This window comes from Lampetra planeri, chromosome 15, assembly GCF_965212315.1.
Source record: "Lampetra planeri chromosome 15, kcLamPlan1.2.h2, whole genome shotgun sequence".
NCBI lineage: Eukaryota > Metazoa > Chordata > Hyperoartia > Petromyzontiformes > Petromyzontidae > Lampetra > Lampetra planeri.
The window spans coordinates 4,084,171-4,110,115 of record NC_136121.1 but is presented as its reverse complement, the minus strand read 5'-3'; the positions used below and the strand labels follow the sequence as shown (position 1 = coordinate 4,110,115).

Sequence of the window (25,945 nt, the reverse complement as noted above, 5' to 3'; positions counted from 1 at the left end):
CACGTAAACCTGCCGATCAACTGCGGTGTTACCCACGCCTGTCGAGTCGCTGTAAAAAAGCCTCTGTCCAAGTCACAGCGGTGAGAAGGCCCACATTTTCATCAGCTCGTAAGCTCACCGAGCACAGAGGCCAAGTACTGCTGCTTGCCCGCCCTCCACGCTCCAGCACAGAACCCAAAGGGTGAGTCCTGAGAACTGAGGAGTATGTACAGTTCATTCCTTTAGAATTGTTTTTTTTGTTTGTTGTCCTTCCCCCACACCTCCAGTTAGCATGGTTGGCTAAGTAAGGTACGAAAGAAGTTCAACATACACACATGCATAGATCATACATGCAGCTGGGTGGACAGAGGCGAAACTTTGACCCGTTGTTTCAACTGCCTTGCCGGAAGACCCAACCAGCGACATCTGGATTGCAAGTCGCAGTGTGCCAACCAGAGGTGTGGACTCGAGTCATGTGACTTGGACTCGAGTCAGACTCGAGTCATGAATTTGATGACTTGCGACTCGACTTGGACTTGCATAACAATGACTTTGTCCCACCTATGAGATGTGGACTCGAGTCATGTGACTTGGACTCGAGTCAGACTCGAGTCATGAATTTGATGACTTGCGACTCGACTTGGACTTGCATAACAATGACTTTGTCACACCTCTGGTGCCAACCATTGCATCATGGCAGCATCTGGGTCTATGATGTAATAAAATAATAATTAATGTTTTTCATTTACCCAGGAACAGGAAAGCGTAAAATGTATCTCAAATGGATCATTATTGAGGGCTCTGTTGACCAAGCATTGTGAATAAGGCGCTATATAATTCCTAAATAGAATAGATTTAACATATACTGTCACCCACACATGAGTGGATAGCACTAACAAAAATTACAATACAGACACATGGGTCAGAAGTCTACTTGCCATAGCTGTCAACCCATACGGGTTACCTGTATTCTTGTACAGGGAAATTTAGTTTTTAGGTCGATACGGCATACCGCCTTTTCAATACGGGCAAAAACATGTTTTTGTCTATTTGTTTGTGTTTCTCCCGTGTAATGGGACTTTGTAGGATGAACGTTGAGATTAATAAGGGGTTGACCGGTATGACTTGCTGTACTGTCTTCGACGGTAATTAATTGCGATGTTTTCATTCATTATTATTTTTATTTGCTGACCGACTACCCGAATACTACGGCGTTTTACTGCCTTTGGACGAATGATCGATGATGAGGCCGAGTTGTTGAACTCCCTGTAGCGGGGATCGGCATCTCCGCTACCCTTCTGGTTCCGAGGCGATCGCTCTCACCACAGCGCCACCTGGCTGAAACATTCACGCCCAGCAGCTTTTGAAAAGGGCTTCAAAGACAACAAAAACAGCCTTCTATACCTTATCAGCAGAGGTGGGACAAAGTCATTGTTATGCAAGTCCAAGTCGAGTCGCAAGTCATCAAATTCATGACTCGAGTCTGACTCGAGTCCAAGTCACATGACTCGAGTCCACATCTCATAGGTGGGACAAAGTCATTGTTATGCAAGTCCAAGTCGAGTCGCAAGTCATCAAATTCATGACTCGAGTCTGACTCGAGTCCAAGTCACATGACTCGAGTCCACACCTCTGCTTATCAGTGCCTTATTAGACCAATTCAGACCTTATTGGTCACCCCGTGCCCTTATAAACCTCAACGTTCATCCTACAAAGTCCCATCACAAGGAGAGAAATACAAATATACATTCTGTTGTTGCCAGTATTGAAATGGCTGTCTGCCGTATGGACCTGAAAACTCAATATATCTGTACAAGAATATGGGTAAACCGTATGGGTTGACAGGTATGCCCCCTACTCTTAAATGACTACACAAATAAATAGTGACATGATAAATTACCCTTTCTGGCAATAAAACATGTGTTAAGATGTTCAAACACTTTGATACTGGAAAAAAGGTATCTATTAAATAGCTGCTCACCCCAAGCTATAAATGCTCTGATATGTGCATTGTCTTTGTGCTGTTCACCTTTTGGCGTTGTTTTCTGGTCTGACACTGGTGAGAGTAGGCCATAAAGAAGGCTGTCTCTGGTGTAGGCCAATCAGTTCCAAAGACAATGCATATATTATCAGAGCATGCTTTGTTTGCATGTTCACCACAAGTATTGCGTGGTTAATGCAGACTTGATTCCTTGCAAAAGGTATCTATTTGGCGTTTGAACATCTTAAAACCTCCTGTTTTATTTGCAGAAAGGGTAAACAAAACCTATACTTATTTTTCATATCTTGATTCCGGGGAAAAAGGTCCCATTATATTATTAATTATTCTAATAAAAGACAAAACAACTCCACGAGGGATCAGAAATAAATGGCTCACCGTGTTAATTAACGCCGTCTTATAGCGGGGAAAAACACGCACGGGTGGCGCCATGCAGTCATGGGCCAATGGTTGAGACAATGATGGTCCTTTACGTTATGGTAACGGTGGAAAATGCCCATGTTGGCTTAAATATAAATATTTTTAATCGGTTTGTAAGAGACGGTGATGGGCTGATTTCGATCTGACCGTGTACACAACTGCCAATGCAGTCTCTTAAGAGTAGTTTTTTTAGCAATGTAGCTCTTGTTGTTAACCAAGCCGCATGCAAGTATACTGTCCATATACTTGGGAGGCTGCTTTGGTGTGATCGTCAGCACAATGGGACTATTTTTTTGCTATTTTAATTTCACCAGGTAAGGCCCTCCGAGCTATATATCCCTTTGATCAGAAGCGACCTGGCCACAAATGATAGCTCAACAACAAAGTGGATCATCATCATGTGGAAATTTAAAGCAGCCAAATACTCGAAACGCACGTTGATTCTAAATGTGGAGAAAACCGGAGGGCCTGAAGAAAAATCCACGCAACCATGGAGAGAGTGAGATATGCAAACTCCAAAAATACAGCAGGTGTCAGCGTTGGGATCGAACCCACAACCTCCTGCTTACCAGGCGAGGGAGTTAACATCTCGCCACCTCTGGACAAGCCAGAGAGGTCAACGGTTCGACCTCCTTGGCACGGCAGTTTGAAACAATGGTGCACCTTCCTTAAAATCCTCTCCACCGCCTCTGTACACCCAGCGGTGTAAACTGTTACACCATGAGTTGGTCGATAAAGCATGTCACATGGTGGGGTAAAAGTGTGCGTATCTGCACCACTTCCAAGATATCCAGCCAGTGTGGAAAAGTCGACCAAAAAAATACCCTCTGGTGGCGCACGTGCTTTCAGGGCTGCATTTTTATATAAGTTTTATACATATACTGGTGTACAGCTCTGTACATTGCAGCACACCATTGTCCTTTCATTCCATAGAGTTGGAATTGATGAAACGTAGAATAACACTGGCCATAAGGGTGCATGCTCATTTCTAAAACTTGATATACTGTCCAATTCTAAGAACAACCCAGAATCGTGTACTCACGGTCAGGCCCGGATTATTTTCCTCGCGCACACGTTAGGATCGGGATAAGGTCTCGCTTCGCACGCACCCGGGCCAATGAACAGATCCGTTGCTTTGGTAACAGAATAACACTGCGTGGCACGCAATCATATATCCAGTTCACTTTGTTAAGACTCTTCATCGTAAACACGTCCACAAAAAAAATGCACGTGCTACGCCTTATCTGTTTGAGTTCACCCTGGGTGGCGCCGAGGCAAAAACGTAAGTACACGACGTTGAACTTCCTTCGCACCGTACGTGGCCAACCGTGCTAATCGGAGATGCGGGAAAACAAACAGAAAATGCTCGACTCACAATCGGTGATTAACTCAGCCCATAATCTCACCCGAGATTAATAATGCTCGTATAATAAAGTACTGCATTGTACTTTACTGCATTGCACTTTACAGGAAGTCAACAGTGGTTGTGATAGCGATTGATTGGATCTATACATATAAATGTGGAATTTCCAACAATAACTGGAGGGCATACTTTTTGGTTCTTTCGGTAAAGTCACGTAGGTTTAAAATTAAATAATTTTTTTAACAAAAATACATTTTAAAAAATGTATTTTATACCTACGTGACTTTACCAAAAGAACCAAAGAGTATGGATCCCTGCAGTCACGAAAACTTCAAATCTAGATTTAACTGGAGGGCGTTTATGAAGTTGAACACGACCTCACAGATTATCTTGTCAATTCACTTCTAGATATGAGCCTCCTCTGCGCTGTGTGGGTTGTAGGGGTTATTTGATCACATATAGGGGGTGACGAGATGTTAACTCCCTCGCCTGGTATACAGGAAGTCATGGGTTCAATTCTGACCCTGGCACCTGTATATTTGGAGTTTGCAGGTTCTCCCCGTGGTCGCATGGATTTTTATCCGGGTCCTACGGTTCTTCCCTCCACATTTAGAAACATGCAGGTATTTGGCTGTTATAAATTTGCACGCAATAAGCCACTTCATTGAAATATTATCTGTGGGCCAGGTTCGCTTCTGAAAAAGAGCTGATAGCTAAGTGGGGCTTACCTGGTAAAAAAAATCGTAAAATAAAAAAATTCATAAATCGTAGCATTTCGTAACATAGGCCAGTGTGAAATAACAAAGGTGGTGAGTATAGATGTTGAATCGCGGTAGGGTACAATGAGGAATTGTTGCCATTGGCAAAAAGCAAACACCATCGTTACTTGACAAACAATATGAATAGATGCAAAACCAGCTCTCCATTGACGACATCCCCTAAACAGGGGGACGAGGATGTATTTGATACAATGAACCCCAGACCCCCAGGAAATATTTCCAGTCACCAAGCTACACACATGCCACCAATTACACCCGACAGCGATTGCACACAGTACTGCAGTTTACTATTGAATTCAGACACGAATGGGATGGCTATTCATGCAACAATTACGATACTTTATGGTAATACTCTATATTGTGCATGCTCTTGTGTTTGAGCACTCGTGACAAACGGGCAGCTGACTTTTTTGTTTTAAGCAAGCACATTTCTGGTCTGGCTTTGACCTTCTGGGTCTCATCATCATGCAGGCTTGTTAAGCCAATGGTGCTGAATTGCCAGATGTTACTGGCACAACTGGTACAAGCCCTCTGTACAGAATACACAAGCTCATTACGCGTTGCTACGGATAAAATCGTATTCTTTAGTCCATCGTAATATTCAGTCTGGAAAGCCAATATAGGCCGGTGTTCTTCACTCATTTTCAGAGAAGGGCCACTTTCACCGATAACACATCATCAGTGCGAGGGGCCGCCGCACATTTGATACCATTGTTGAGTTTGACAGGACCACGATGAAGTGGGGTGTTTTCACATTTATGCATTGTCGGGCGGCCGCATGTTAGGGGCTGCACTACAGGCCACACCAGGGGCCGCCAGTGGCCCGCGGGCCTTGTATTTTTTGTGGATTAAACTGATTCGCAGACGTACTCTTTGGAGGCAACATATATTTATTAACACCAACACATTAACACAAAAGGGGTTATTGCCCCTTTACCAGATAACCTATGGTGGTGGACCACCAGGCTAACTATGCTAGTTACTGGGAGTAGCTACAACGGATAGGACCCTGGCTTGGGTCCTCGTCCACGTGTTGGCGACTTCTTCTTGGACGTAGCACATAGATCGAAGATCTTCAGATGACAACAACAACGCAGAACCCCGGTCCCTGTGGGGACCCGGTTAATATGCTCCCAAGTCGTGTCTGGCCTCGCCCTTGGCCACGACCACCTAGGGTAACCTCATCCCATGGCTGACACTCTCACACTCCCTCCTGTAGAAGTCAGCACTGCATGCCACGCGTGGTGTTACTGAGTGCTATCCCAGCGCTCACCGATCCCCCTCTAGGGCTGGTACTACATCCACCTACAGGGTGTCCGCGATGACAATACATCGCACCTCGTGCCTCGCGAGAGCCGGCACCACACAGTGACATCCGCGATGTCATTACATAATGAAGAACACTGGTATAAGCTGATGGACTAAAATATATTCGTATGAATGTGGCGATACAGCATGGGGTTCTGCTTATATTTACTCTTACCCATGATGCTCCATGGAAACACATGTGCGTGCATGAATACGTGTTTTATTTGCGGTCGTAATACCCAAAGTGCATGTTTCTCCAATGTGTAAAACAACATGGATCACACAGCTCTAGACACTGGCTAGCAATGTGCATTCATCAAACAGTCACCACGTAATTTTATTCACGGTCTGTTTACTGCTTATATAAAGACCCTGTCTGCATTTCGTACAGCTACCAATGTGGTACATAATGGACGAATGAGTTAACACAGGTTGCATGGGGTCTCCAGTACGTGTGTGTGCGCGGGTGTGTTTGCAGTGCACAATATCTCTCTGGACACACACTAAAAAGACAGTGGAGCTCATGTTTCATTGCTCGGGAGAGTATTACGACGGAACATAAACCTTTCGGTGCAATCAAGGACTGCATGACATGGGCAAGTGAAGCCGCACCACTCACTGCACTGGATGTGTGCTGAACTTCTTTCGCGCTGTACGTATGAATCCCAGGCCAGGTTGGTGCCCTTTGACAGTGCACTCACTGTGTGTCCGCCTGTGTATGACATCTCGAGAACCCGAGATCAGTTTACCCTTCCTCCTGTTTGGTGAATTATTCAGGCAGATACCTCAATAGAACACTGCATTAGTAAGTCGCCCATACACTACTGGCCTGTGGCTCATACAATAACCGCACTGCACTTATATAATATGGCTATACTTATCATGCACTGCTATACAGGAACATAGCTCTGTCTCAATGCAATACAGCATATTTATTTGCCATCTATACTCTAAGTTACCCTTCATTTCACTCTCAAGCTCACGTGTTATGTGAATCACAAGATACCGGATAGGTGCTATTATGCGTCAAAATCGTATTGCTGTTAATTATAAATTAATCTATGCATCAAATTAAAAAGGTAAAGGTGCAGCCTTGCAGCTTTTAGCCCCACACCACTGCTGGTGGAAGGGCCGTCACAAGAGGGAGCTCTTAAACAGCCTCTCTGGAGGGTATTTGACGACTCTTCTACACTTGGAAGTGAACTGTAGCACCTATCCAGAGGAGTACCAATCCACAGTATGAGCAGATACAAAACTGTGGGGAAACAAAGCTACGTTGGCTTAGGGCTAGTGCAGAAAACTCTGCCTCCATGCGCAAAAGAATAGTGAGATGGTGCTTAATTGCACTGGCAGCACTGAAGCGGTGGTGGAAATTTCATATTCTTATGGTCAACACTTCCATAGGATAACCACTGATGCTCATGGGGATCTGCAAACATATTTACCAAACATATTGCTGGTAAAATTTTCCATTGAAATTTAAGCCTTTTTTTGTTAAACCTAGACGTGGGACTGTTCCTGCCCCCAAGCCTATTTACAGCATATTGACTTCATCTTCTACTATGTAAAAATGCTGCTGTCTCTGTTTATATGGTTGGGTAGCCGCATTATTAAAGCGCTAGCCACCGATTTCCTTTGTAAAAGGCTCGAAAAGTACCAAAAATTACGCAATAACCAATCCGTACGCGAGTGCAGTACTCTACGATGATCCCAAGTCCTTGCAACAAGCAGGTATTGAATCTGAATCGCATCTTGTCCGGTTAAAAAGTTCAAGATGTCATGGGCGGCGCCGCCGATGCCACTGCACCTCCCCAATGCTTCCTACCCTCCCTCCGTCAGATCCAGCAGCTGCCGCACAGAAGGCACGGCGACCACAAAGATCTGCCCTGTTAAAAAAATATGCACATGCAATGCAGTACTAAATATTTAAATAAAAACGAGTACTCTATTATGAACACCTTATAGATAAGCAAATTGCTGACATTGCAATGTGGAATGTCCACTTGAACTCACTCAAAACCACCAATGGAGAAGAACTCCACCCAAAAGTAGTTTGAGCACAGGAAGACTTATCATTTAAATATTAACATTGCGCGTGTACCATATCTAGTTAACACAGCTTGCAACCGCCGGTGGTTAGTACGAAGCACAACACAGCACCACCGTACCTCTTGGAGCTTTAGAACACACCACCCGTGGATCCATCTCGAAAAAATGGCTCACAGGACGTGGTATCTCATCCCACGTAGGGCTCACTTTACCGATTGGCGTGTGCATTTAAAGCCCCCCCCCCTCGAATATGACTTTTGTCTCGCGGGTTCAGGTGACAGAGACGCACGGCCAGCAGGAAGGCCAGACTTGCACGCAAACCGGTCAAGATAATGCAAAATGGAGAGGTCGGATTACTCCAGAAACACCATCCCATCCCTTGGCGTCTGCGCTGTTTGTTCGCCCACACTAATGGAGCGACGATGCCGCCGCTCACACACGTGCGTGCAGCAAATGGTAAATGCTGCACACGGAATCAAATTGCAATGAAATTGAAGCCGTGTTTGCGGTGGCACATCAGAAACACTGCCGCGGTGCCTCGTTCATGCCGCGCAATGTTGCGCACACGTCGAGAAGTCGTGCATGCTAAGCATTCAAATGGCAGGTATTTGCATATTGTTAAAATATACCTTGCGTAAATTAAGAGCATCTCACTTTTCAACAGGCCCTGATTAGCGCTTTTATCTTTAGGCGGCGCTGAGCAGTGCTAATAATTACACGTTATGAAGGCCTGTCTATTCGTAGAACAGCTACTTCTGACTTCCCACCAAGTGGATGTTATTGATTTCTGTCTCTCCCACACAGCATATATAGCACTGTATATATACACATGTTGAACTTCTTTCACACCGGACGTAGCCGACCATGCTAATCGGAGGTATATAACAATGGTATGCTCTGCAATGTATATCTACACCACACTTATCAATGACAAATCTATCCGTAACACCTCCTATGATCCGCGTCACTTCCTCTTGTTTATCTGCAGGTAAAAGGAATTTGCTGGAAAGTGTCAGAAAACTGTCGTCGCTCAGAAAAGTATTCGTTTAACCCACGGTTCAAGGGCACCCTTAAATAGTTTTCAGAGGTGCTATTTACTTGGATTTACGACGGATTGATGATCATAATCATATCCCGTTGCTGTACAATCTCACGATTTTCAAGAGTGCTTCTGAAATCTTCCGCAGTACACTGACAAGAGGAATCGAGCAGCGAATTCCCGCTACCATCCACAATTATTTGCAATTCTGGGTCACCTTGGAAGCATTCGTCCTCATATCCACAGGGATTCCGCAGATATGAGGAATCGCCCAGAAGCAGCAGAAAACTCCCCACATTTATTCCGAGGTGTTCCATGGGGATAAGCTACACATGGATAATAGGATCAACATAGACAATTCCACTGTACTGTATTACAATGTTAACATGACGTGGTGATAATGTGTCTAATGCAGTGTATACAATTATTGAACTATGTTAAATGTTTGGTTTGTTTAAGCTATGGTATGATAATGCATATGCTCTGTGTATAAAAAAGTGACTAATATGCTCACAAAGCAATTAATTTTTCTCATTCCTTAGATCTGCACATTGCAGAGGGATAGTTATGTTAAGTAGCACACACATGCAGCCACCCGTGTCTCCACAGCACATACACACCGCACTTTAAGCACTAATTTTAGACCCGGTTTATCAAGAGGTCTGGTTCTGGTTCAGATAGCAGATATTGCTGTAGTACCGTGACCTGGCATTGAACCGCAGGTATCTGAGAGCACAGCACAGTGCGCTAACCACTGAGCAACCACTACAAAAACCCATAAACAAGTGACATTTTTAGAATACGTAAATGCTTCTTTTATGGAACCCACACACAGTGCGACTACCATCGTAATACATCTTTTTTTTGTTTGTGTGTTTATTTATGTGCAGCAGCTCTAGGGGAGCGACCTTGGAAGGTGGCACAGGTCAAACGGTTTTCTGGAGTGTGTGACGCGAGAGGCAGCCGCTTCAACGTCCATTCTACCGAATTCGCCGCCACCAAAAAAACGGCCCGGATTTTTCTTTAACGCTGCCAAGGAAAAGAGACGCACAGAGAGAGGGGAGAGACGACGTGGACGCGACAGCTGTGGCGTGTCGACCAGATGCACGCGGGCCGGCAAACGTGCGGGCCCGAGTGTAACCGAAGCTGGCAGCTGAACTACTCGAGATCCAAAAATAGGGCGACTGCATACACTAATACCCGACTCCTGTTTTCATTCTCTCGCTTTTTTTTTTCCAAGGGGCCAGGCATGCATCCACTGATGAACCCTCGTGCCATTAAGGCCATTTCTGAAAAACAATCAAGTGTTCCGAAAAGCTCGACCCCCATGCTCGCTTTTACACAAAAGGAAAAACACCCACAGCTGCGTGTTTGCAAAAAAAAAAGCTCGTGTTGTCCCCAATCGCTTCATTTCAGCACAAAGGGCCACACAGAAAGCCACAGCCATCGGCCACACTATTCCTGTATTATCACTATCATCGGCAGCAGTAGCAGCAACCATGATCCATAAACTACTGGATTAAGGCATCCCGATACATGCGTTCTTCATAATGTTTGCCAACAGGCCTATACGAAGTCTTTGGAGATCGGGCTGAAACCATCACTTATTACTCTCGAGCACCTGGTTTAATCACAGATGGATGCCTGGATTTGAAACTGGGCCCCAAGGGCCACTGGCTGAGCACTCCGATCCCGGAACCAGTTAGTCCTCACTTAGTACTGTACTCTGGAGTGACTACTGTAGTACAGGCAGTCCCCGAGATACAAGAATGTCCGACTTATAAACATATGCACGTATGAATCAACCGCCATAACATGTTATTATTTTTAACCATCCAACTTGCGAACGTTTGGTCGTACTTACGCACTGAACCGCGGAAACTATTTTATTTGGTGGAGCGATCCTCCGCGAGATGTAATGAGTTCCTGCATCCCGTGTGATACATAACGACAATGAACCAGTCAACTCAAGGGTAAGTGAAAATTAAAGTTTTTTCTTTTCATGTTACTTTAATTTATGTATTACAATATTACACGCGAAGTTCAACATACATACATGCAAGTGTACATTATTTCTAAGTTGCGAGTTTAACAATGCTCCCCTTCTTTGTTGAACCATTACACATTTTATAGCACTGACCTACGTACAATTAAATGAGTTCCAAGATATTAACAAATCGACTTACGAACGTCTCTCAGGAACATAACTCGTTCGTAAGTCGAAGACTGCCTGTACTGGATTGTTTTTTTTCTCGAATATGCTTGTGATTTCTGGTGATTTCAGAGTATTGCAAGTTATAAGTGGGTTAAATTTGGTAATCACGGAAATAAACAGGGTTTGTAAAGAAAGTGGTTATACTGGGGCCTGAATTAGCCTGGTATATCGAGGACAGATTGTAAATATACAATTTTAAGTTGGTATCCTTTAACAGTAAACCAAGGTGTAAACTACTGCAGCAAATATTAACAGATGCTAATCATGCAGCATGCAAACCGCTTGCAGGTGTTTTTTCAAGGTGTGTCAACAGAGCTGAATATAGACCACGTGTGACACATGGTCAACGCTCCAGTGGCCAGCAGACAGGTGTGTTAGTGTGATCTTGTGTGTGTTAGTGTGTGTGTGCTTGTGTGTGTGTGTTAGTGTGTATGTTAGGTGGTGCATCAGCCAGTCATCTCAGTCAGTCGACCCGTGGCACCTGGGTCTGCCCCGTGACCTCCTGCCAGCGGGCGTTCGACACTTCACGTGGCCTCAAGGTGCACATGGCCTGGCACAAGCGTCGTGGTGACGTCAACGCCACTTAGTGGCGAATGGCGGTTGTTGTTGTGTGCATGTGTGTTAGTGTGCTAGTGTGTGAGTGTTCGTGTGTGCTCGTGTGTGTGTGTTAGTGTGCTAATTTGTGTGTGTGCATGTCGAGTGGGTATGGCAAAACAACTCAGTCACATTGTTGGTGGCAGACGGTAACCCCGTGTGGTGTGTGTTGCGAGAAATGCCATTTGGGGAAAGGCTGATGATGTTGGTCAATTACCCTCGCAGAGGGCTCACATCCACCACAGTGGCAAATGGTGCCGCCTCTTGTCAAGTGTCAAGGGCTGGTAACCCGTCCACCTTAATTTGAATTACCAAAGGACTATGGAAATAAAGTAAGAATGTGATCAGTCCTCGAAGAGACTGGCATCCCTGACAACCCCTGGCCAAACCCTATTAAGGAGAGCCAGGGGATTGAGCCCCCTCTCGGTGAGCCTTCAGAAACAAAGAGCAATTGCTACGGCTGGCCATTTCGAATGTCGGGATGCACATGCGGGGGGAAAAGACTTCCAATCCTCTGTCAGGAGCTGAACTGGTAATGCAGAGGCCTCTGTGGGACACAGGTGGTCCAGTAAACTGGTTCCAGCTCCTGGCACGATGAGGGGTGGGCATATGTTCACTCAGGCCAGGATAATGTCACAAAACAGGAGGGAGTGGTACTTCTTCTGACGACGTTATTAAAGGAGGCTAGAAAAAAGTGGTGCTGGTGACCTATGACCAAATATAAAATGTATATCCGTGGAAGCACATGGGTAAGGCTGATGAGTCAGATACATTTCATGACACTGGCGAAAGTTGCCCCTTAAGAAAGGTTCCTTTTTGGGTGACTTTAATGCTCAATGTATGTGCTGAACTTCTTTTGCACCGTATGTAGCCAACCGTGCTAATCGGAAGTGCTCAAGCTAGTGTTTGTAAGGTATCAGCCAGATTAGTTCAACATTATCTGCTAGAGACTGCTAGATTCATATAAAGCCCTTGGGCATGTAATTACAGATACTGTTCCATCAGACGTGCATTACATAATTTAATCGGGTGCAATCAGGATTCACGCAAGAACATCTGCTGGAAAATGTGTGAGCCCAACTCATTGATACCAGAATCTATAGCGGGACTGATCTGTACACATCGACCATTGGCTTGTCATCTCTAAGATGCACCTGCAATTCTTCCATTCTCCCTAGGAGCCAAATCATCCCTCAATAGCCTGGTCTCAGCTAGTTGTTGAAAGTTTCAAACGTGTGAAAAAGTAGTAATTGCTTGTATCTGGGGCTAGCATCTTCCCCAATTCCTCCTGATATTGAAGAGATATGGATGAGGTTCAGATGTGTGACTTGTGCAGCTACTGTGGCTTGGGCACCCAAGATAAATAAATGAACAAAACAAAAGTAACAAACAAGACACTGGCTATCTGTCGTAATGATGCAACTGGAAAACATGGCAGAACATTTATATCTAGGCGATTTATTGATGGACGCTTGGGATCAAAATAATTAATTAAGGAAGTTGAAAGCGGTGACTTTTAAGTGCACGTGGAAAACTCCACTTGAAAATGAAAAGCAACGAACGAATGTGCCTCATGCATACTGCCTGTAATGACAGGAACACAAACTGAAACGTACGCAAGGAAGGAGAGATGCATCATTGGGAATGACATCGAGATGCAGAGGGAGAGATACATACTTGTATTGGAGAACATGATTCAAACTGTAAAGAAAAGTAAGTGGTCTTTGAGAAGCACACTTTGCTAGGAGGGTTGATGGCCGATGGTCAATAAAATGGCAATGCTTGTGGCAACCAAGGAACCAGAAGGCGTCTGAGAAGGAATTGCCACCGGGGAGATGGAGCGATGAAGCCGGCTCTTGTGCAAGAAATCAGCGCTGGGTACATTGTCACATCGCATTGCGATCGCGAGAGACGGCATTAACTCTGTGTGCATTGCTCAACGGTCTTCACCCAGTGGTGTGGATGAAGACACCTGGCGATACTAACAGTAGATCACTGTCTGCAGTAATATAGAGTAGTATGTATTTTAACAAGTGGAAAAGCTGAACAATGACATTAGAAGAGAACACTGAACTAAACAAGATAACTAATTATAATATAAAACAATACGTGCTGGCTGAGTGAGATGACTCAAGAGCACTCGGCTCACAAGCAGAAGGGGACAATTTCAAATCCCAGTCGGGAAACACCTCAACTCACTGTCTCTCCGGGTGTGAAAAAAAATGTTTACGACCAAGTTGTGGTAAGTAAAGAGGGGTTCATCCTGTAGAGAGACTGGCCTCACCATAGCACTGTGGAATCTCCACTCATGGCGCAAGACCACCAAATGAGATCAGCGCCTTCATAAAGCCATTTTTTTGGAAGAAGACCCCTTAAAATATTACCCCTTCAAAAAAGTTTACTTTGACCTTGCTGTGAACGGAAATGGGTGACCGTTAGGCTGTGACAATGTGGCAATGTTCTCTTCTCTATTACAAAGAGAGCTGTGAAAGAGGGTAGGAGGGTTTCCACAGGAGGGGTACTCACAAATATAGAGGGAGACCGCTCCTCGCCTGAACAGCATGACGGCAGACACTTCAGCCCTCCGCGACGGACGGTTTCCCAGCGTAATATTCCAGCCGTCAATTGCATCCAAAGGACATGTCAACGTTTGGCTCTCAAAACGTCGCGGCTCTGCCCCACTTCACCCAGATGTGCTTGGCACTCTCCCCAAACTGCGCCCCGAACACAGAAAGCCACAAAACATCCTCCCCCCTTCGTCGCTTGTGCTCTTCCGTCCACGTGTAAAACGACCCTTGGCTTTCCGTAACAATTCAGAAATAACCGTTTAGAGATCCAACCGCGAGCGGGGATGTTTTCAGACACCCAGTGTGAAAGACTTTCAGAAATGCACCGAAGGGCTCAATTATAGCAACGTGTTTTTTTTCTCTCTTGTGGGTAATTTTCGACACGTGATACCGCACAACACAGATGCGCTTTAATTAAAACGTCTGCTTACGATCTTGTTTGCGCACATGATAGGAAACCACTTTTGCGAGAGCACGTGAACATCACTAGCAGATTTCTCCTCTCACTTGGTCCGTTTGGCAAATGACTGACACCTTCAGCTGCTGAAGTGTGTGTGTATGTCAGTGTGTGTGCGCGCGTGTATAAAAAGCACAGATGGTCGGGCATCACAGGCAATATATAACCACAAATACATAAACGCGCCAGTAAAATGTTATCAGTAAATCCAGTTATAACTATGCAATTAAATGCATTTTCATGAAATCTATTAACGGGTACATTCTTCTGCTTTTGAGAAATGTCTTAAAAGGATGTTTTGTGTTTGGTCATGATTAGGCTACACAGTACAGTACTATTTATAGCACTTCGAGCAAAGTAAACAGATGGCAGGCAATGGAAAATGTAAATGGCTGGATTTAAAAAACCTTACATGGAGAAAAAAAATCACGGGTAAAACTAAATGAGTTTTTTTAATGTAGCGTTATTCCTATATTTTATGCTCCATAATTTCAAACTTTACAATGTTACCATAAACTTTTACTTTTGAAAACTTTTACTTTCGAAACGTCGTAGTTTTTTGTTATTTTCTTTCAACCTATCTACGTAACTTTACCGAAAGACCCAAAGAATAACAATAAAATGTTAATCTCCATAACTTAGCCTTGCTGCAGTTACATTCGGTGGTACGGTATTTACCTTAAAGGGTAATCAAGTAAGCCTATATACCAACATTAATCAATAAAGTAACCCTAAAATAACAAAACTCAGATCAACTTTACAAAGTGCATAACCACCATTGCGAGATGAAGCCAACAACATGTTCATGAAGCTTATAAAAAACTTTCACCGATTGGAAATCAACCTTGAGGAGCATTTCTGGCTGTCGCAAATCATCAGACGTGAGTCTGCTGTCTGCATAGCAGCGCGTGCTTAGCTGAAGCCCTAGAGGGCATTCGTGGTACCACGTCGGGGTGAAAGAAAACGGACGTCTTCCGCAACATCCCCCCCTGAACTATTTGTCCTCGTGACGGTGCGTGGAGAGCACTCGGCCGAGACTGTGGGCCCGTAATCGTGCGTGCCAGTAGCCACTGTGAATCCAGTAGGCTTGCTTGGGTGTCCTGAAAATTGATGCCCCTCCGTCGTGCAGGGAGGGGCTGGGTGGGGAGGGAGGGGCTGGGTGGGGAGGGTGGGGCTGGGTGGGGAGGGGAGGGTGGGGAGGGGCTGGGTGGAGAGGGTGGGGAGGGGCTGGGTGGAGAGGGTGGGGAGGGGCTGGGTGGGGAGGGTGTTGCTGGGTGGGGAAGGGGCTGGTCACCCCGTGGTGCCCTTATAAAACTCAACGTTTAACCTACTCACGCCGGCTTGTGCCCGCCCCCACAGTCGGGCATATTTGCAGAATACACCACGCCGCCGTTGACCCTGGCCATTGACCGAGCAACCCAACGTTCCTACCAGCTCCCTCCGCAGGAATGTGTTACTCTGGGGAAAGGTCAACGGCATCACTTTCAATTGGACGCTCTTCATCCACATGATAGACCCGGCGATATTCATTGCCTCACTTGCGAGGGATGTTTTTGGGGCTCTGTGGTTTGCGCGTGTATTGTACGTTGAACTTCTTTCGCGCTGTATGTTGCCAACCGTGCTAATCGGAGGTGTGTGGAAATTATTGGTGGTCCTGAGCAGCAGGTTGTGGAAGTTACATATTCCAATGGCAGGGATAAAGGCCACACACAGGACAACCATTTAATTCCCTCAAAGGTGTACTTATTTATTTTATTACCCCCCAAGAGGATTTTGAACTCGAAAATATCTGGATGTAAAAATGATCACTCTGTCACATCCACATGCAGCGAATAGTGTGCCAAGTGCTGTAGTATAGGCTTTCGCAGAAGGGTTTGCTGCTGTATTCACACCAAGACCTTTAATCACGAGTGCAAATGAGGGACGTTCACACACTTATGACGCAAACTGTGTCATTCGCAGAACAGAGCTAGTTATGACCTTCAAGACAACTCAGTACCGATGTGTTTTCTTTCTTTGCTGCTCCAAGCAATGTATCTTGGTTACCCTCTGACCCATAATGCAAGGGTCAGAGAAAAGACCGCACAATCAACAAATGCCGTGCCCTTCAATCACAAAAGGCGCGGCCGCCCTCGAACTTGCCATCAAACTTCGAGAAACGTCCTGCGGTCGTTTTGAGTTTCCTCAAATCGCCCATCAAAGATGCATTCACTCTTTAAAAGTAACCCCCTTTTCAACGCTGTTCACCCGCTCACACGAAACACATTAATTCAGCACATTGCAAGCGATGTCCCTGAAACCAGGTTCCTACGGTATTGCTTTTTTTTGTATTTTTGATAACGTAGGGAGCCTTTTAACATTCCACGCGAAGTATGTACCCCATATGTATGTTGAACTTCTTTCACACTGTACGTAGTCAACCATGCTAATCGGAGGTACGAAAGATCCTTTGTTCGACGAATCAACTTCTAGATGATATTTTATCTCTAAAATCATGTTGCAAAGGAACAATTATGCATATTTACCAGTATGTGTATACGGAATAACCTTACTATACAAACTGAACGTCACATGCCTCTGTCAGTCAATAATAAGATTGCTAAGTGCTGCTCACTGATAGGTATTATTAAACTACAGTATTGTGTTCCCGTGTTCCAGAGATTATAAGATGCACTTGTTTTTCCCATCTGCGATTCAAAGAAAGCATTAGGGTTGCATCTTAACATCCGGTCGGTGTGTGTGAGACCAGATTCGTACGCAATAACTTTATTGACACCAGGCACAGGTTTGGGGATGCATCTGTGAAAAGAAGAGCTTCATAGTTCATCGGATTCCTCCAGTATAGTAATCCGGAGAATATGGTGACACTCATCCTTGAGGCAAAATATAACTTTCGCACAACTTACCTTCCCACACCTTTAAGGCTAATGGGGGGAGGACTTAAAAAGAAAGCCATCTGCTACTGCAAACATGGAAACAGCCATATGTTGCTTAAATAGTTTTTTTTTCGAGACTGAGAAAAGAGACAATGAAACTAGCATAAAGATTATAGTGTGTTAGACGTAGCGGTGGATACAGTATATCTGTTGCAATGAGTAAATAATCATATAAAGTGATAAGCGAACGTACATTTATCTTGCCTATTGACAAAGGACCCTGCAGTGATGTAACTGGACTTTGTACTTACTGTGTAAAAAACTAAAGTTAAATTAGCAGGTGTTGTTTTTTCTCACGTGACATGCAACATATGTTACCAAATCATTAATAGGGGGCAACTGTCAAATATCAGACAGGAGCTTATTCCTAGCCAATCTCGTCTGCAAATGGGGACTAAAATGAGCTGCCTAGACAAAAGTAATTTACACTTTTATTTTTTGGTATTTTCCGCCAGTTACAATACCGTAAGTTGCATGCATCTGTGTGGAAATATAAACATATTCCCAACTGGATTTCCCCACAACTGCACATCTACACATCTTATTGAGGAGTGGCTCGTTATTCGTGATGTCAGCCTATTCCTTGTACTTAATAACCACACTGACCCAAAGAACCTGTCAAGGCCATTTGGGGGGACCTTTGCCCTTGTCCAGGTATCACTCGCCACTGATGTAAGCAGGTGAGCACTACATACCCACACTGCCACCACATTAATCCGGGGAGACGCAGAGAGAGAGACGTGGAGAAACAGAGACACACACAGAAACAGAGACACACACAGAAACAGAGACACACACACGGAGACAGAGACACACACACACGGAGACAGGGAGGCACCTGCCGCACGATTGCACCGGAGCTATTCTTCTTCCAATTATCGGCAATATTTTCATGGATAACTGGAAGTACAGTAACACAATAAATTCATTCGATTATTATCCATGGCGAATCTACAGATATTGTCTGGCTCTTTTTCCAAGCATTAACTTATATCCTTACTCCTATTATCCGTGCCTTTTGGGCAGATAAATGGAGTTCATAAACATATGCAATCCTATTATCAGAGTGGAATAACTTTGGGGATAACCATGCAGATTATAGGATCCGTGACAGCTAACAGGAGTTTTGCTGTAAATGTCATCAGTGTAGCACTATTGCCCGGTAACCGTATGCCACGCTGCATACGTTACGCTTTGCTGCTCCCATACAGTATGCAACACAATCCATTCACAGCTCCATTGCCAAGGTTTCATTGACGGCTGGTGCCTCCTGTCAATGGCGCCATCAGAGCCGGGCAAATGCACGGATGTGTGCAAGCAAAGCAATGCGAGGAGGCACGGTGAGACGTGTGTTCGCAGGAGGACTGAAACACGCACAAGCACCCGCACACAGGCAAGGGTTGCCATGCGTACAGCATGCCGTGGCGAGCATCGGTAAAAGTAGAATGATGTGCAGCACCGTAGCTGTTTGTGCACGCCACTGTGGGAAGGAGGGGGGCCACGGTGACGAGATGTTAACTACCTCGCCCGTATGCAGAAGGTCGTAGGATCAATCCCAACCCTGATGCCTGCTGTATATTTGGAGTTTACATATTTTCTCTCTCTCCACGTGGTCGCATGGATTTTTCTCCGGGTCCTCTGGTTTTCCCCTCCACATTAAGAAATATGCGTTCAGGGTATTTGGCTGCTATACATTTCCACGTGATAAACCACTTAATTTGGCTATAATTTGTGGCCAGTCGCTTCTGAAAAAGAGCTACATCGCTCAGTGGGCCTTACCTGCTGAAATTAAAAAAAGTTAGTTAAACTCAAGGAAGCTCCAGGGAGCCCCTCTAAGAGGGTAGGATGAAGGCTACACACAGGATTTGAGAAGGGTCTCTACAGCGCTATTTGGACTCCAGCCGGATTCGTAATCAGAAGGTTGGGAAACCAAATTCTGGTTGGTGCAGTAGTCGGTGATCGTCAACTTTTGCTACACATAGGAACCCAGTTGAACCTTGTATAGCTGCCAAGAATTGAAGCCAGCACCTCAGCAGTGCTGGCTCAGTCATCTGGCCATGAACTTGCTGGCCTCTCATTCGTTTTAAAGAAAATATTTTACTGTTTGTGCCATGCGTGAAGTGCACAGTCAATGGCATATAATGAGGTGATAGGTTCGAGGGATTTCCGATATCTCTTTCATAAGTGACCTGTGGAATAGTAATTAAGCCTGGTCAATTATTGTTTTTTTTGCATTTGGTTTTGGAGCATTTGGTTCTCAATTGAAAGTGTATTACCTTAAATTATGTATGGTTGGAGTAGCATTTATTCTCTCCAGGGAAATTGATCATGAAGATCCAATGGCAAGACTGGCCCTTGCCAAGAGAATGAAGCTGTATGCCACTGGCTCATTACAATGAACAGGATGAGCACTACCCTGTTGATTGTTTGGGTAGGGAGATGCTTTGAACTTGTTGACTTATACGAGAAAACAATAGCATATTCTTGTTTAACATTCCAGGGGCCATTCAAAGCCTACTTCATAACACATGGCAGGGTTTGTTTATACTTTAGTCTCGGTGGCTCATCGCTAGAGTGAGCGGCTGCAGTTGGAGGGTTGAAAATTCAAATCCTGCTTAATTGGTTGACTGTGCCGATCATCCCTCAGGGGCCAATACAATAATTACCACTTTGTGGGGTCGGCAAAAGTGATTGTCCTGTGGATAGACCCCCCCTTACCCCGCCAAAGAAATGACGAATTCCCACTACTGACTCAGGGCTGTCAATAGGAGATGAGGACCAGCTCCGATTGTTGGCTATGTAAGTTCAACATACAAGGCTCATTTGGGCAGGAAATCACTTTTCACTTTTTTTTACTCTTTAAATGAGCATTGTGTGACGTCACAACAGGAGAAGTGACTATTGCAGTGCTTTCCTAAGCGATGCCTGTTCATATTTTGCTCTATTCAAAGGTGTGCCGCCAGGCATGAAGCGCACATACAAATGGTACCAGGCCCAGAGGTTCATGGGATTTTAAAACTTATCATGAAGTATCAGTAATCTGCCTTGTAATTCTAATTTCAGCTTTGTTTAGTCACGATGACAACTCTTGTTGTGGTTGTAAGTTAACATCTGTGCAAAGTATCGGTTCAGCCTTTTCCGCTTTGTTAGGCATCATCAGCACAGCAGTGTTTGGATGTTCCCTAACTGCCACTGAATGCGCATATGGGTTGCTTTATCGAAGACTGCCAGCCAGCCCTAACAGCTATAGAACTGTTACCGAGTGAGCATTGTCTTCACATAGCAACACGAGAGGAGTCAGTACTGTGATATAGACGCCAAAATCGCAGCAAAGTATTGTACACACACTGCACAGCAACACCAAATTATGGCAAATGCGATCGCAAGTAGCAGTCCCTGGAGCAAGAAAAAGTACAACGAAGCACTCGTACACAAACACTAAAGTAGAATTAACTTACCCGTGACCCTATCATCCACGATTCCTATTTCCGTGGGATCTGTAGGGTCATAGAAACGCGCATTTTTTCACGTCCCTATTCTCCCGAGAAGCCGTGATTACCAGCAGTTGTTTTTTGCAGATGAGTTGAGAAAATTCGCGGATAACAAAGTGAATAGGATCTGCGATGTTTGTCCCTCACATCACGGTGGATAAGGTCGACAGTGTGTGCAAGGTGAACTTAACATTGTTGTCCAGTATTTCTACAGTCAACCACACATGGGTTCTGCAAATATGCCGTGGTAGGTAAAAAGTGCTGCAACAACAACTATAACAACCCCTAATAACACCGCTACAAGAAGTTATCTTGCTGCCAAATGCTATATTCTGCAGACTATAAGATTCTCCAGAAAGTATGACACTCCCCAAACATTGGAGTAATTTTGAAAGAAAAGTATGCTTTTATAATTTGGAGAATAAGGTACTAATGGACGGCAGTTTCCCAGAAGATGATGAACGTGCAGCTTTACTATAGGGAGAGATCACTTCTGGAAGATGATTCTGACCGGATTGGTGGTGGTATTCAGTCCTCTGGGTAATTAATGTATGGATGTTGAACTTATTTCGCAACGTATGTAGCCAACGGCGCTAATCGGGGAAATGTCTTCTGGGAGATGATTGTGAAAAGTTAGATTTAAAACGCGTCTTCCGGAAGACAATGTATTCTCGAGATTACGAGAGGTAGCTTCGACTTTTGCTGATCGAAAATGCAATTGGGTGGGGGGGAACAAGTGTGTGTCTAACAACTCTGAGAATGCTGCAATACATGATCACGATCTCGGATATGATAAATGTGTTTGATCTCATAAGGCTAACTTTAACAAGAATTTACTTGGAATGTCCCCCAGTCTATTGCGAGCACATAAGCAAAACTTTACTTGTGTGTTCAAGTCCCCCCCCCCGCTGTGCTCACAGCACGTGGGGACTCGGATGTGTCAACACTTACATGTATAGCCTAGCAGAGGCCGGCGATGCTGCACACAGAAGCATTGAAAGGCACACGAACGGAGCGATGTGTATGAAGATAAGCACACGTGCAGGTACAGGGAAGGAATGCAAACATTGCGGTGCGTGTGAAGATGAATGAAGATATGCACGCAATGGTACATCCAGGGATGTACGTACACACACAGAAGAGTACTGCACGTGTACACCCTCTGAGCATGCCCCGGTCGGGCTACCTGCATCAAATACAGGGTAATATTTTTTTTTATAATTACAGATTATCACAAAACTTCAATTACATACAACACAATTCATAATGCCCTGGAAGTAACATAACGGCCAGATGGCCTTTGAAGGAGTCTGTCTTACACCGATTATTTTGCGTTATCTTTATGAACGGATGTGAAATGTTTACTGTGCTTACAGTATCTACTACTGTACTAGTGTCCTAATATCCCAGCCTGATCAAATTAACTTTTCAGCAGATACAATGGTGACTGCAGTTGATGAAATTCACTACAATACTACCGTATTACAGACTTGTCACGGACCGAAAACTAATTTCTCTATAACTCTGATTAGCATGATTTGCTACGTACGGTGCAAAAGAAGTTCATAGCTGAGCTCACTATGTATGTAAATTGGGCTACCTGCAAAGTTTAGTTTATTACAACTGTTTCTTTAACCAGGTAAGGCCCACTGAGCTATAAACCTCTTTTTTAGAAGTGACCTGGCCACAAATGATAGCTCGGCAAAGTGGCTTATCATGTGGGCATTTATCGTGTGTTTCTAAATGTGGAGTGAAAACCGGAGGACCCAGAGAAAAATCCCCAGACCACGGGGAGAACATGCAAACTCCTAATACAACAGCAGGCGTCAGGGTCGGGATCGAACCCACGACCTCCTGTATACCAGGTGAGGGAGTTAACATTTCGCCACAGTGGCGCCCTTTATGCCCTCAATTACCCGTCAACATAGAGTACGACAAACAGCACTGTATTCTTAATTCTGGAATTGGAGTGGTCTCCACGAATCCGACAACCGAGCAGAAGCCCTAAGGCCAGATGGTGTATGTCTTGTATGTCGGACTTCTTTCACACCGTACATAGTCAACCGTGCTAATCGGAGGCGCGGTGGGGAAGGACAACAGCAAAAACAAACTTAACATAAAAAGCGGCTCAAAAGAAACGAAATGGTGGGAAGCTGATTGGGGCAGAGCGTTGGGGGTCGTCTGTTTGCTTTGCAGCCTGCTCCGGGATCTGGCGGAGGGGAGAAAGCGTTGGCGATGAGGTGGGGTGGCATCAGCAGAATGGGCGTATTGATTTATTACTGGGAGAGGAATCAGATGAGCAATGCAGCTCTTTTTCACAAACGTCCAATAGAGGCACTGGGTCAGAACGGTACAACAGCAAACAATACAAAAAACACGATGGGAGTGCAAAGTATAGGAAAGGTAAGCAAAAACACACAGCTTTGGTTGTAAAGATAACTTCCTCTTCGGTGTTAATGGACACAGATTGATCCTTCATTTATAGTAATTTACGCCATCTAGTGGCTATGGCAAAATAAGGCCCATGAAGGCTCTAATTGATTGAATATAAAAAAACAATACAGCATTGACCTGCAATGTAATATGGAACACGCATTTGTTTTGTCTTTTTATATTTTCAAGAGACCTCAAATCCACACGAGGGGGGGGGGGGAAGCACTTTGCCGCCCACCCTGCTTACAGAGAAGTATAATATGCATTGCGTAACAATCAAACCAACATTATTTATTTCTCACAGTGAGAATGTTGCCAAGTCAAGTGCAAAATGAAATTGAACAAGATGGGTTTGTTTCGTATTGTCATTCGTGACAGGGCTAAGACCATCAACTGAACTAAAGTACACATCAGGAGCCGGGAATAATCACGGAGCAGCTGTCAGGATTAAAACTCCAGAACAAAGCGGCAATTGCTTAGCACTTTATAGCATACTCTTGTTTTTTAGATATATATGGTAATACTTTAGTGGGCTTCGCCTGGTAAGATTGGGATGGTTTAGTTTCATTTGTATGTGTCTGGGTGATTTGTTTAGCTTTCTTGTACGTGGCACTCCTATCGTGTTTCTGTATTGTTTGTTGTACCATTCTTACCTCGAGCCCCTACTGGACATCTGTGAAATAAGAGTATTACAGCTCATCGGATTCCTCCAGGATAAATAAATATTCTCATCTGATATGTAAGGTCGAAATGTCCCCCAAGCACAACCGAGCACTGGGCAGTATGCACCTTCGTTGGTAGCCCTCAACCAACGTGAGAGAGAGAAAGAAATCAACGGACAAACCCCCCGACGGGACAACCATTGTTGATGCCCTACACATTCTCACTCATTGCTCCAATCATTTCATTGAAACCCTGTGGACAAAATGAGTCAACCACCTCCAGAGATTCCAACGCAAAGCCGTCCGATCGTGATTTGAGATACTTTTTAAAAAGAGTGCCACCCCAAAAAAGCGTATTGCAGAGTAAATATCAACTGCTTGACAACGAATACGAGAATATTAAGAAAAGACAATGTATTAAAACCCACTTACACGACATAAGGATTCGTTTTTTTTCCTATGCAAAAGCTCGTAACCTAACGACAATACTCTGCGACAATGGCTGCAACGTACACCTACGCCATATTCAGTAATATGACACTTCTGCCACCTCCTGACACATTCACTGGCGTGCACAGCAACACAATGATGTAGACGTTTTAAATTCAGTCTGTCAATTCACACGGGGTGTAACGGTCAAGTGAAGGGAAAAGTGCATTGGCGCTTTCTTTCGTTTTCTGCCCATAATAATAATTGAAAACATAAATTCCATAAGCAACATGTAGTAAACTTTAACCTTTCCACAAGTACATTTGCTATTAAGTTGATTTTTGTATTACTGACATACTTGAAGATTTTCACAAGTAGGAAAATGTGTGTGTGTGTATGTCATACATGCAAAGACACTCAATAAAAAAGGAATGGAACAATCTCATGCAGAAACCACCAAACTCACGAATTTAAAAAGTGCTGTACTTTACTGACAAATTGGAACTACAGTAATCCCTCGCCACTTCGCGGTTCAAGTTTCGCGGCCTCAGTGCATCGCGGATTTTTCGAACTGATTTAAAGGCCTCATTATACCTGTGCAGTAACACCATCATCATGATCATTCATCATTACATTCATCGAACTGCACAGGTCTGTCATCGTCGTCACTGTCATCGTCATTGTCATCGTCGTCGTCGTCATTACTGGAGTCAAGTCTCAAGATACTACTGTCATTGGTGAGTGTAGAACACCATAATACGTATCGTATGAGAGAGAGAGTGAATGTATAATATTAAGGTTTTATAATTAAATAGATTTAAGTAAAATATATATATCTATATATATAAAATCGCAAATCTGTCTGTCTGTGTGTGTGTCTGTCTGTCTGTCTGTGTGTCGCCGGACCATACGCAGTTTCATTGGACGAAATGTGAGGGATTTGCGAGACACGATTGGTCCATTTGGTTTTCCACGGCGGTTGCCCCTGGAAACGGGTAGCGACGCATTCGCTGCGGGGTGGACGCCATTTTTAATTCCCGTTAAAAATATGCGCACGCATTAACACGCGACTCTGAGGTAAATTCATCAAAGTTTCACGTCCTCTTCACTCCCCCCCCCACCCCAATGTGTACAATTACTATTATAGGGTCGGTAGATAATAAAATTATAGCGATTAGACAGTATTATTATAGCGCGGGGGGGGGGGGGGGTAACGGCCCCAGTA

At 44.4% G+C, this 25,945-nt stretch overlaps 1 protein-coding gene across 4 annotated transcripts in view; it reads right to left on the bottom strand.

Moving 5' to 3' along the window:
- Positions 1 to 25,945, bottom strand: part of LOC144722608 (protein furry homolog-like) — a 268,927-nt gene that overhangs the window by 232,332 nt on the left and 10,650 nt on the right. For 2 of the 4 annotated variants that reach the window (XM_078600840.1, XM_078600841.1), the window contains exon 1: positions 14,272 to 15,863. The exons of the other annotated variants lie outside the window; for them this stretch is intronic. In XM_078600840.1, coding sequence (XP_078456966.1) covers positions 14,272 to 14,308 — 37 coding nt within the window. In that variant the 5' untranslated portion in view covers positions 14,309 to 15,863. Of the gene's footprint in view, positions 1 to 14,271; positions 15,864 to 25,945 lie in introns of those variants that run through there. 4 annotated transcript variants of the gene reach the window in all.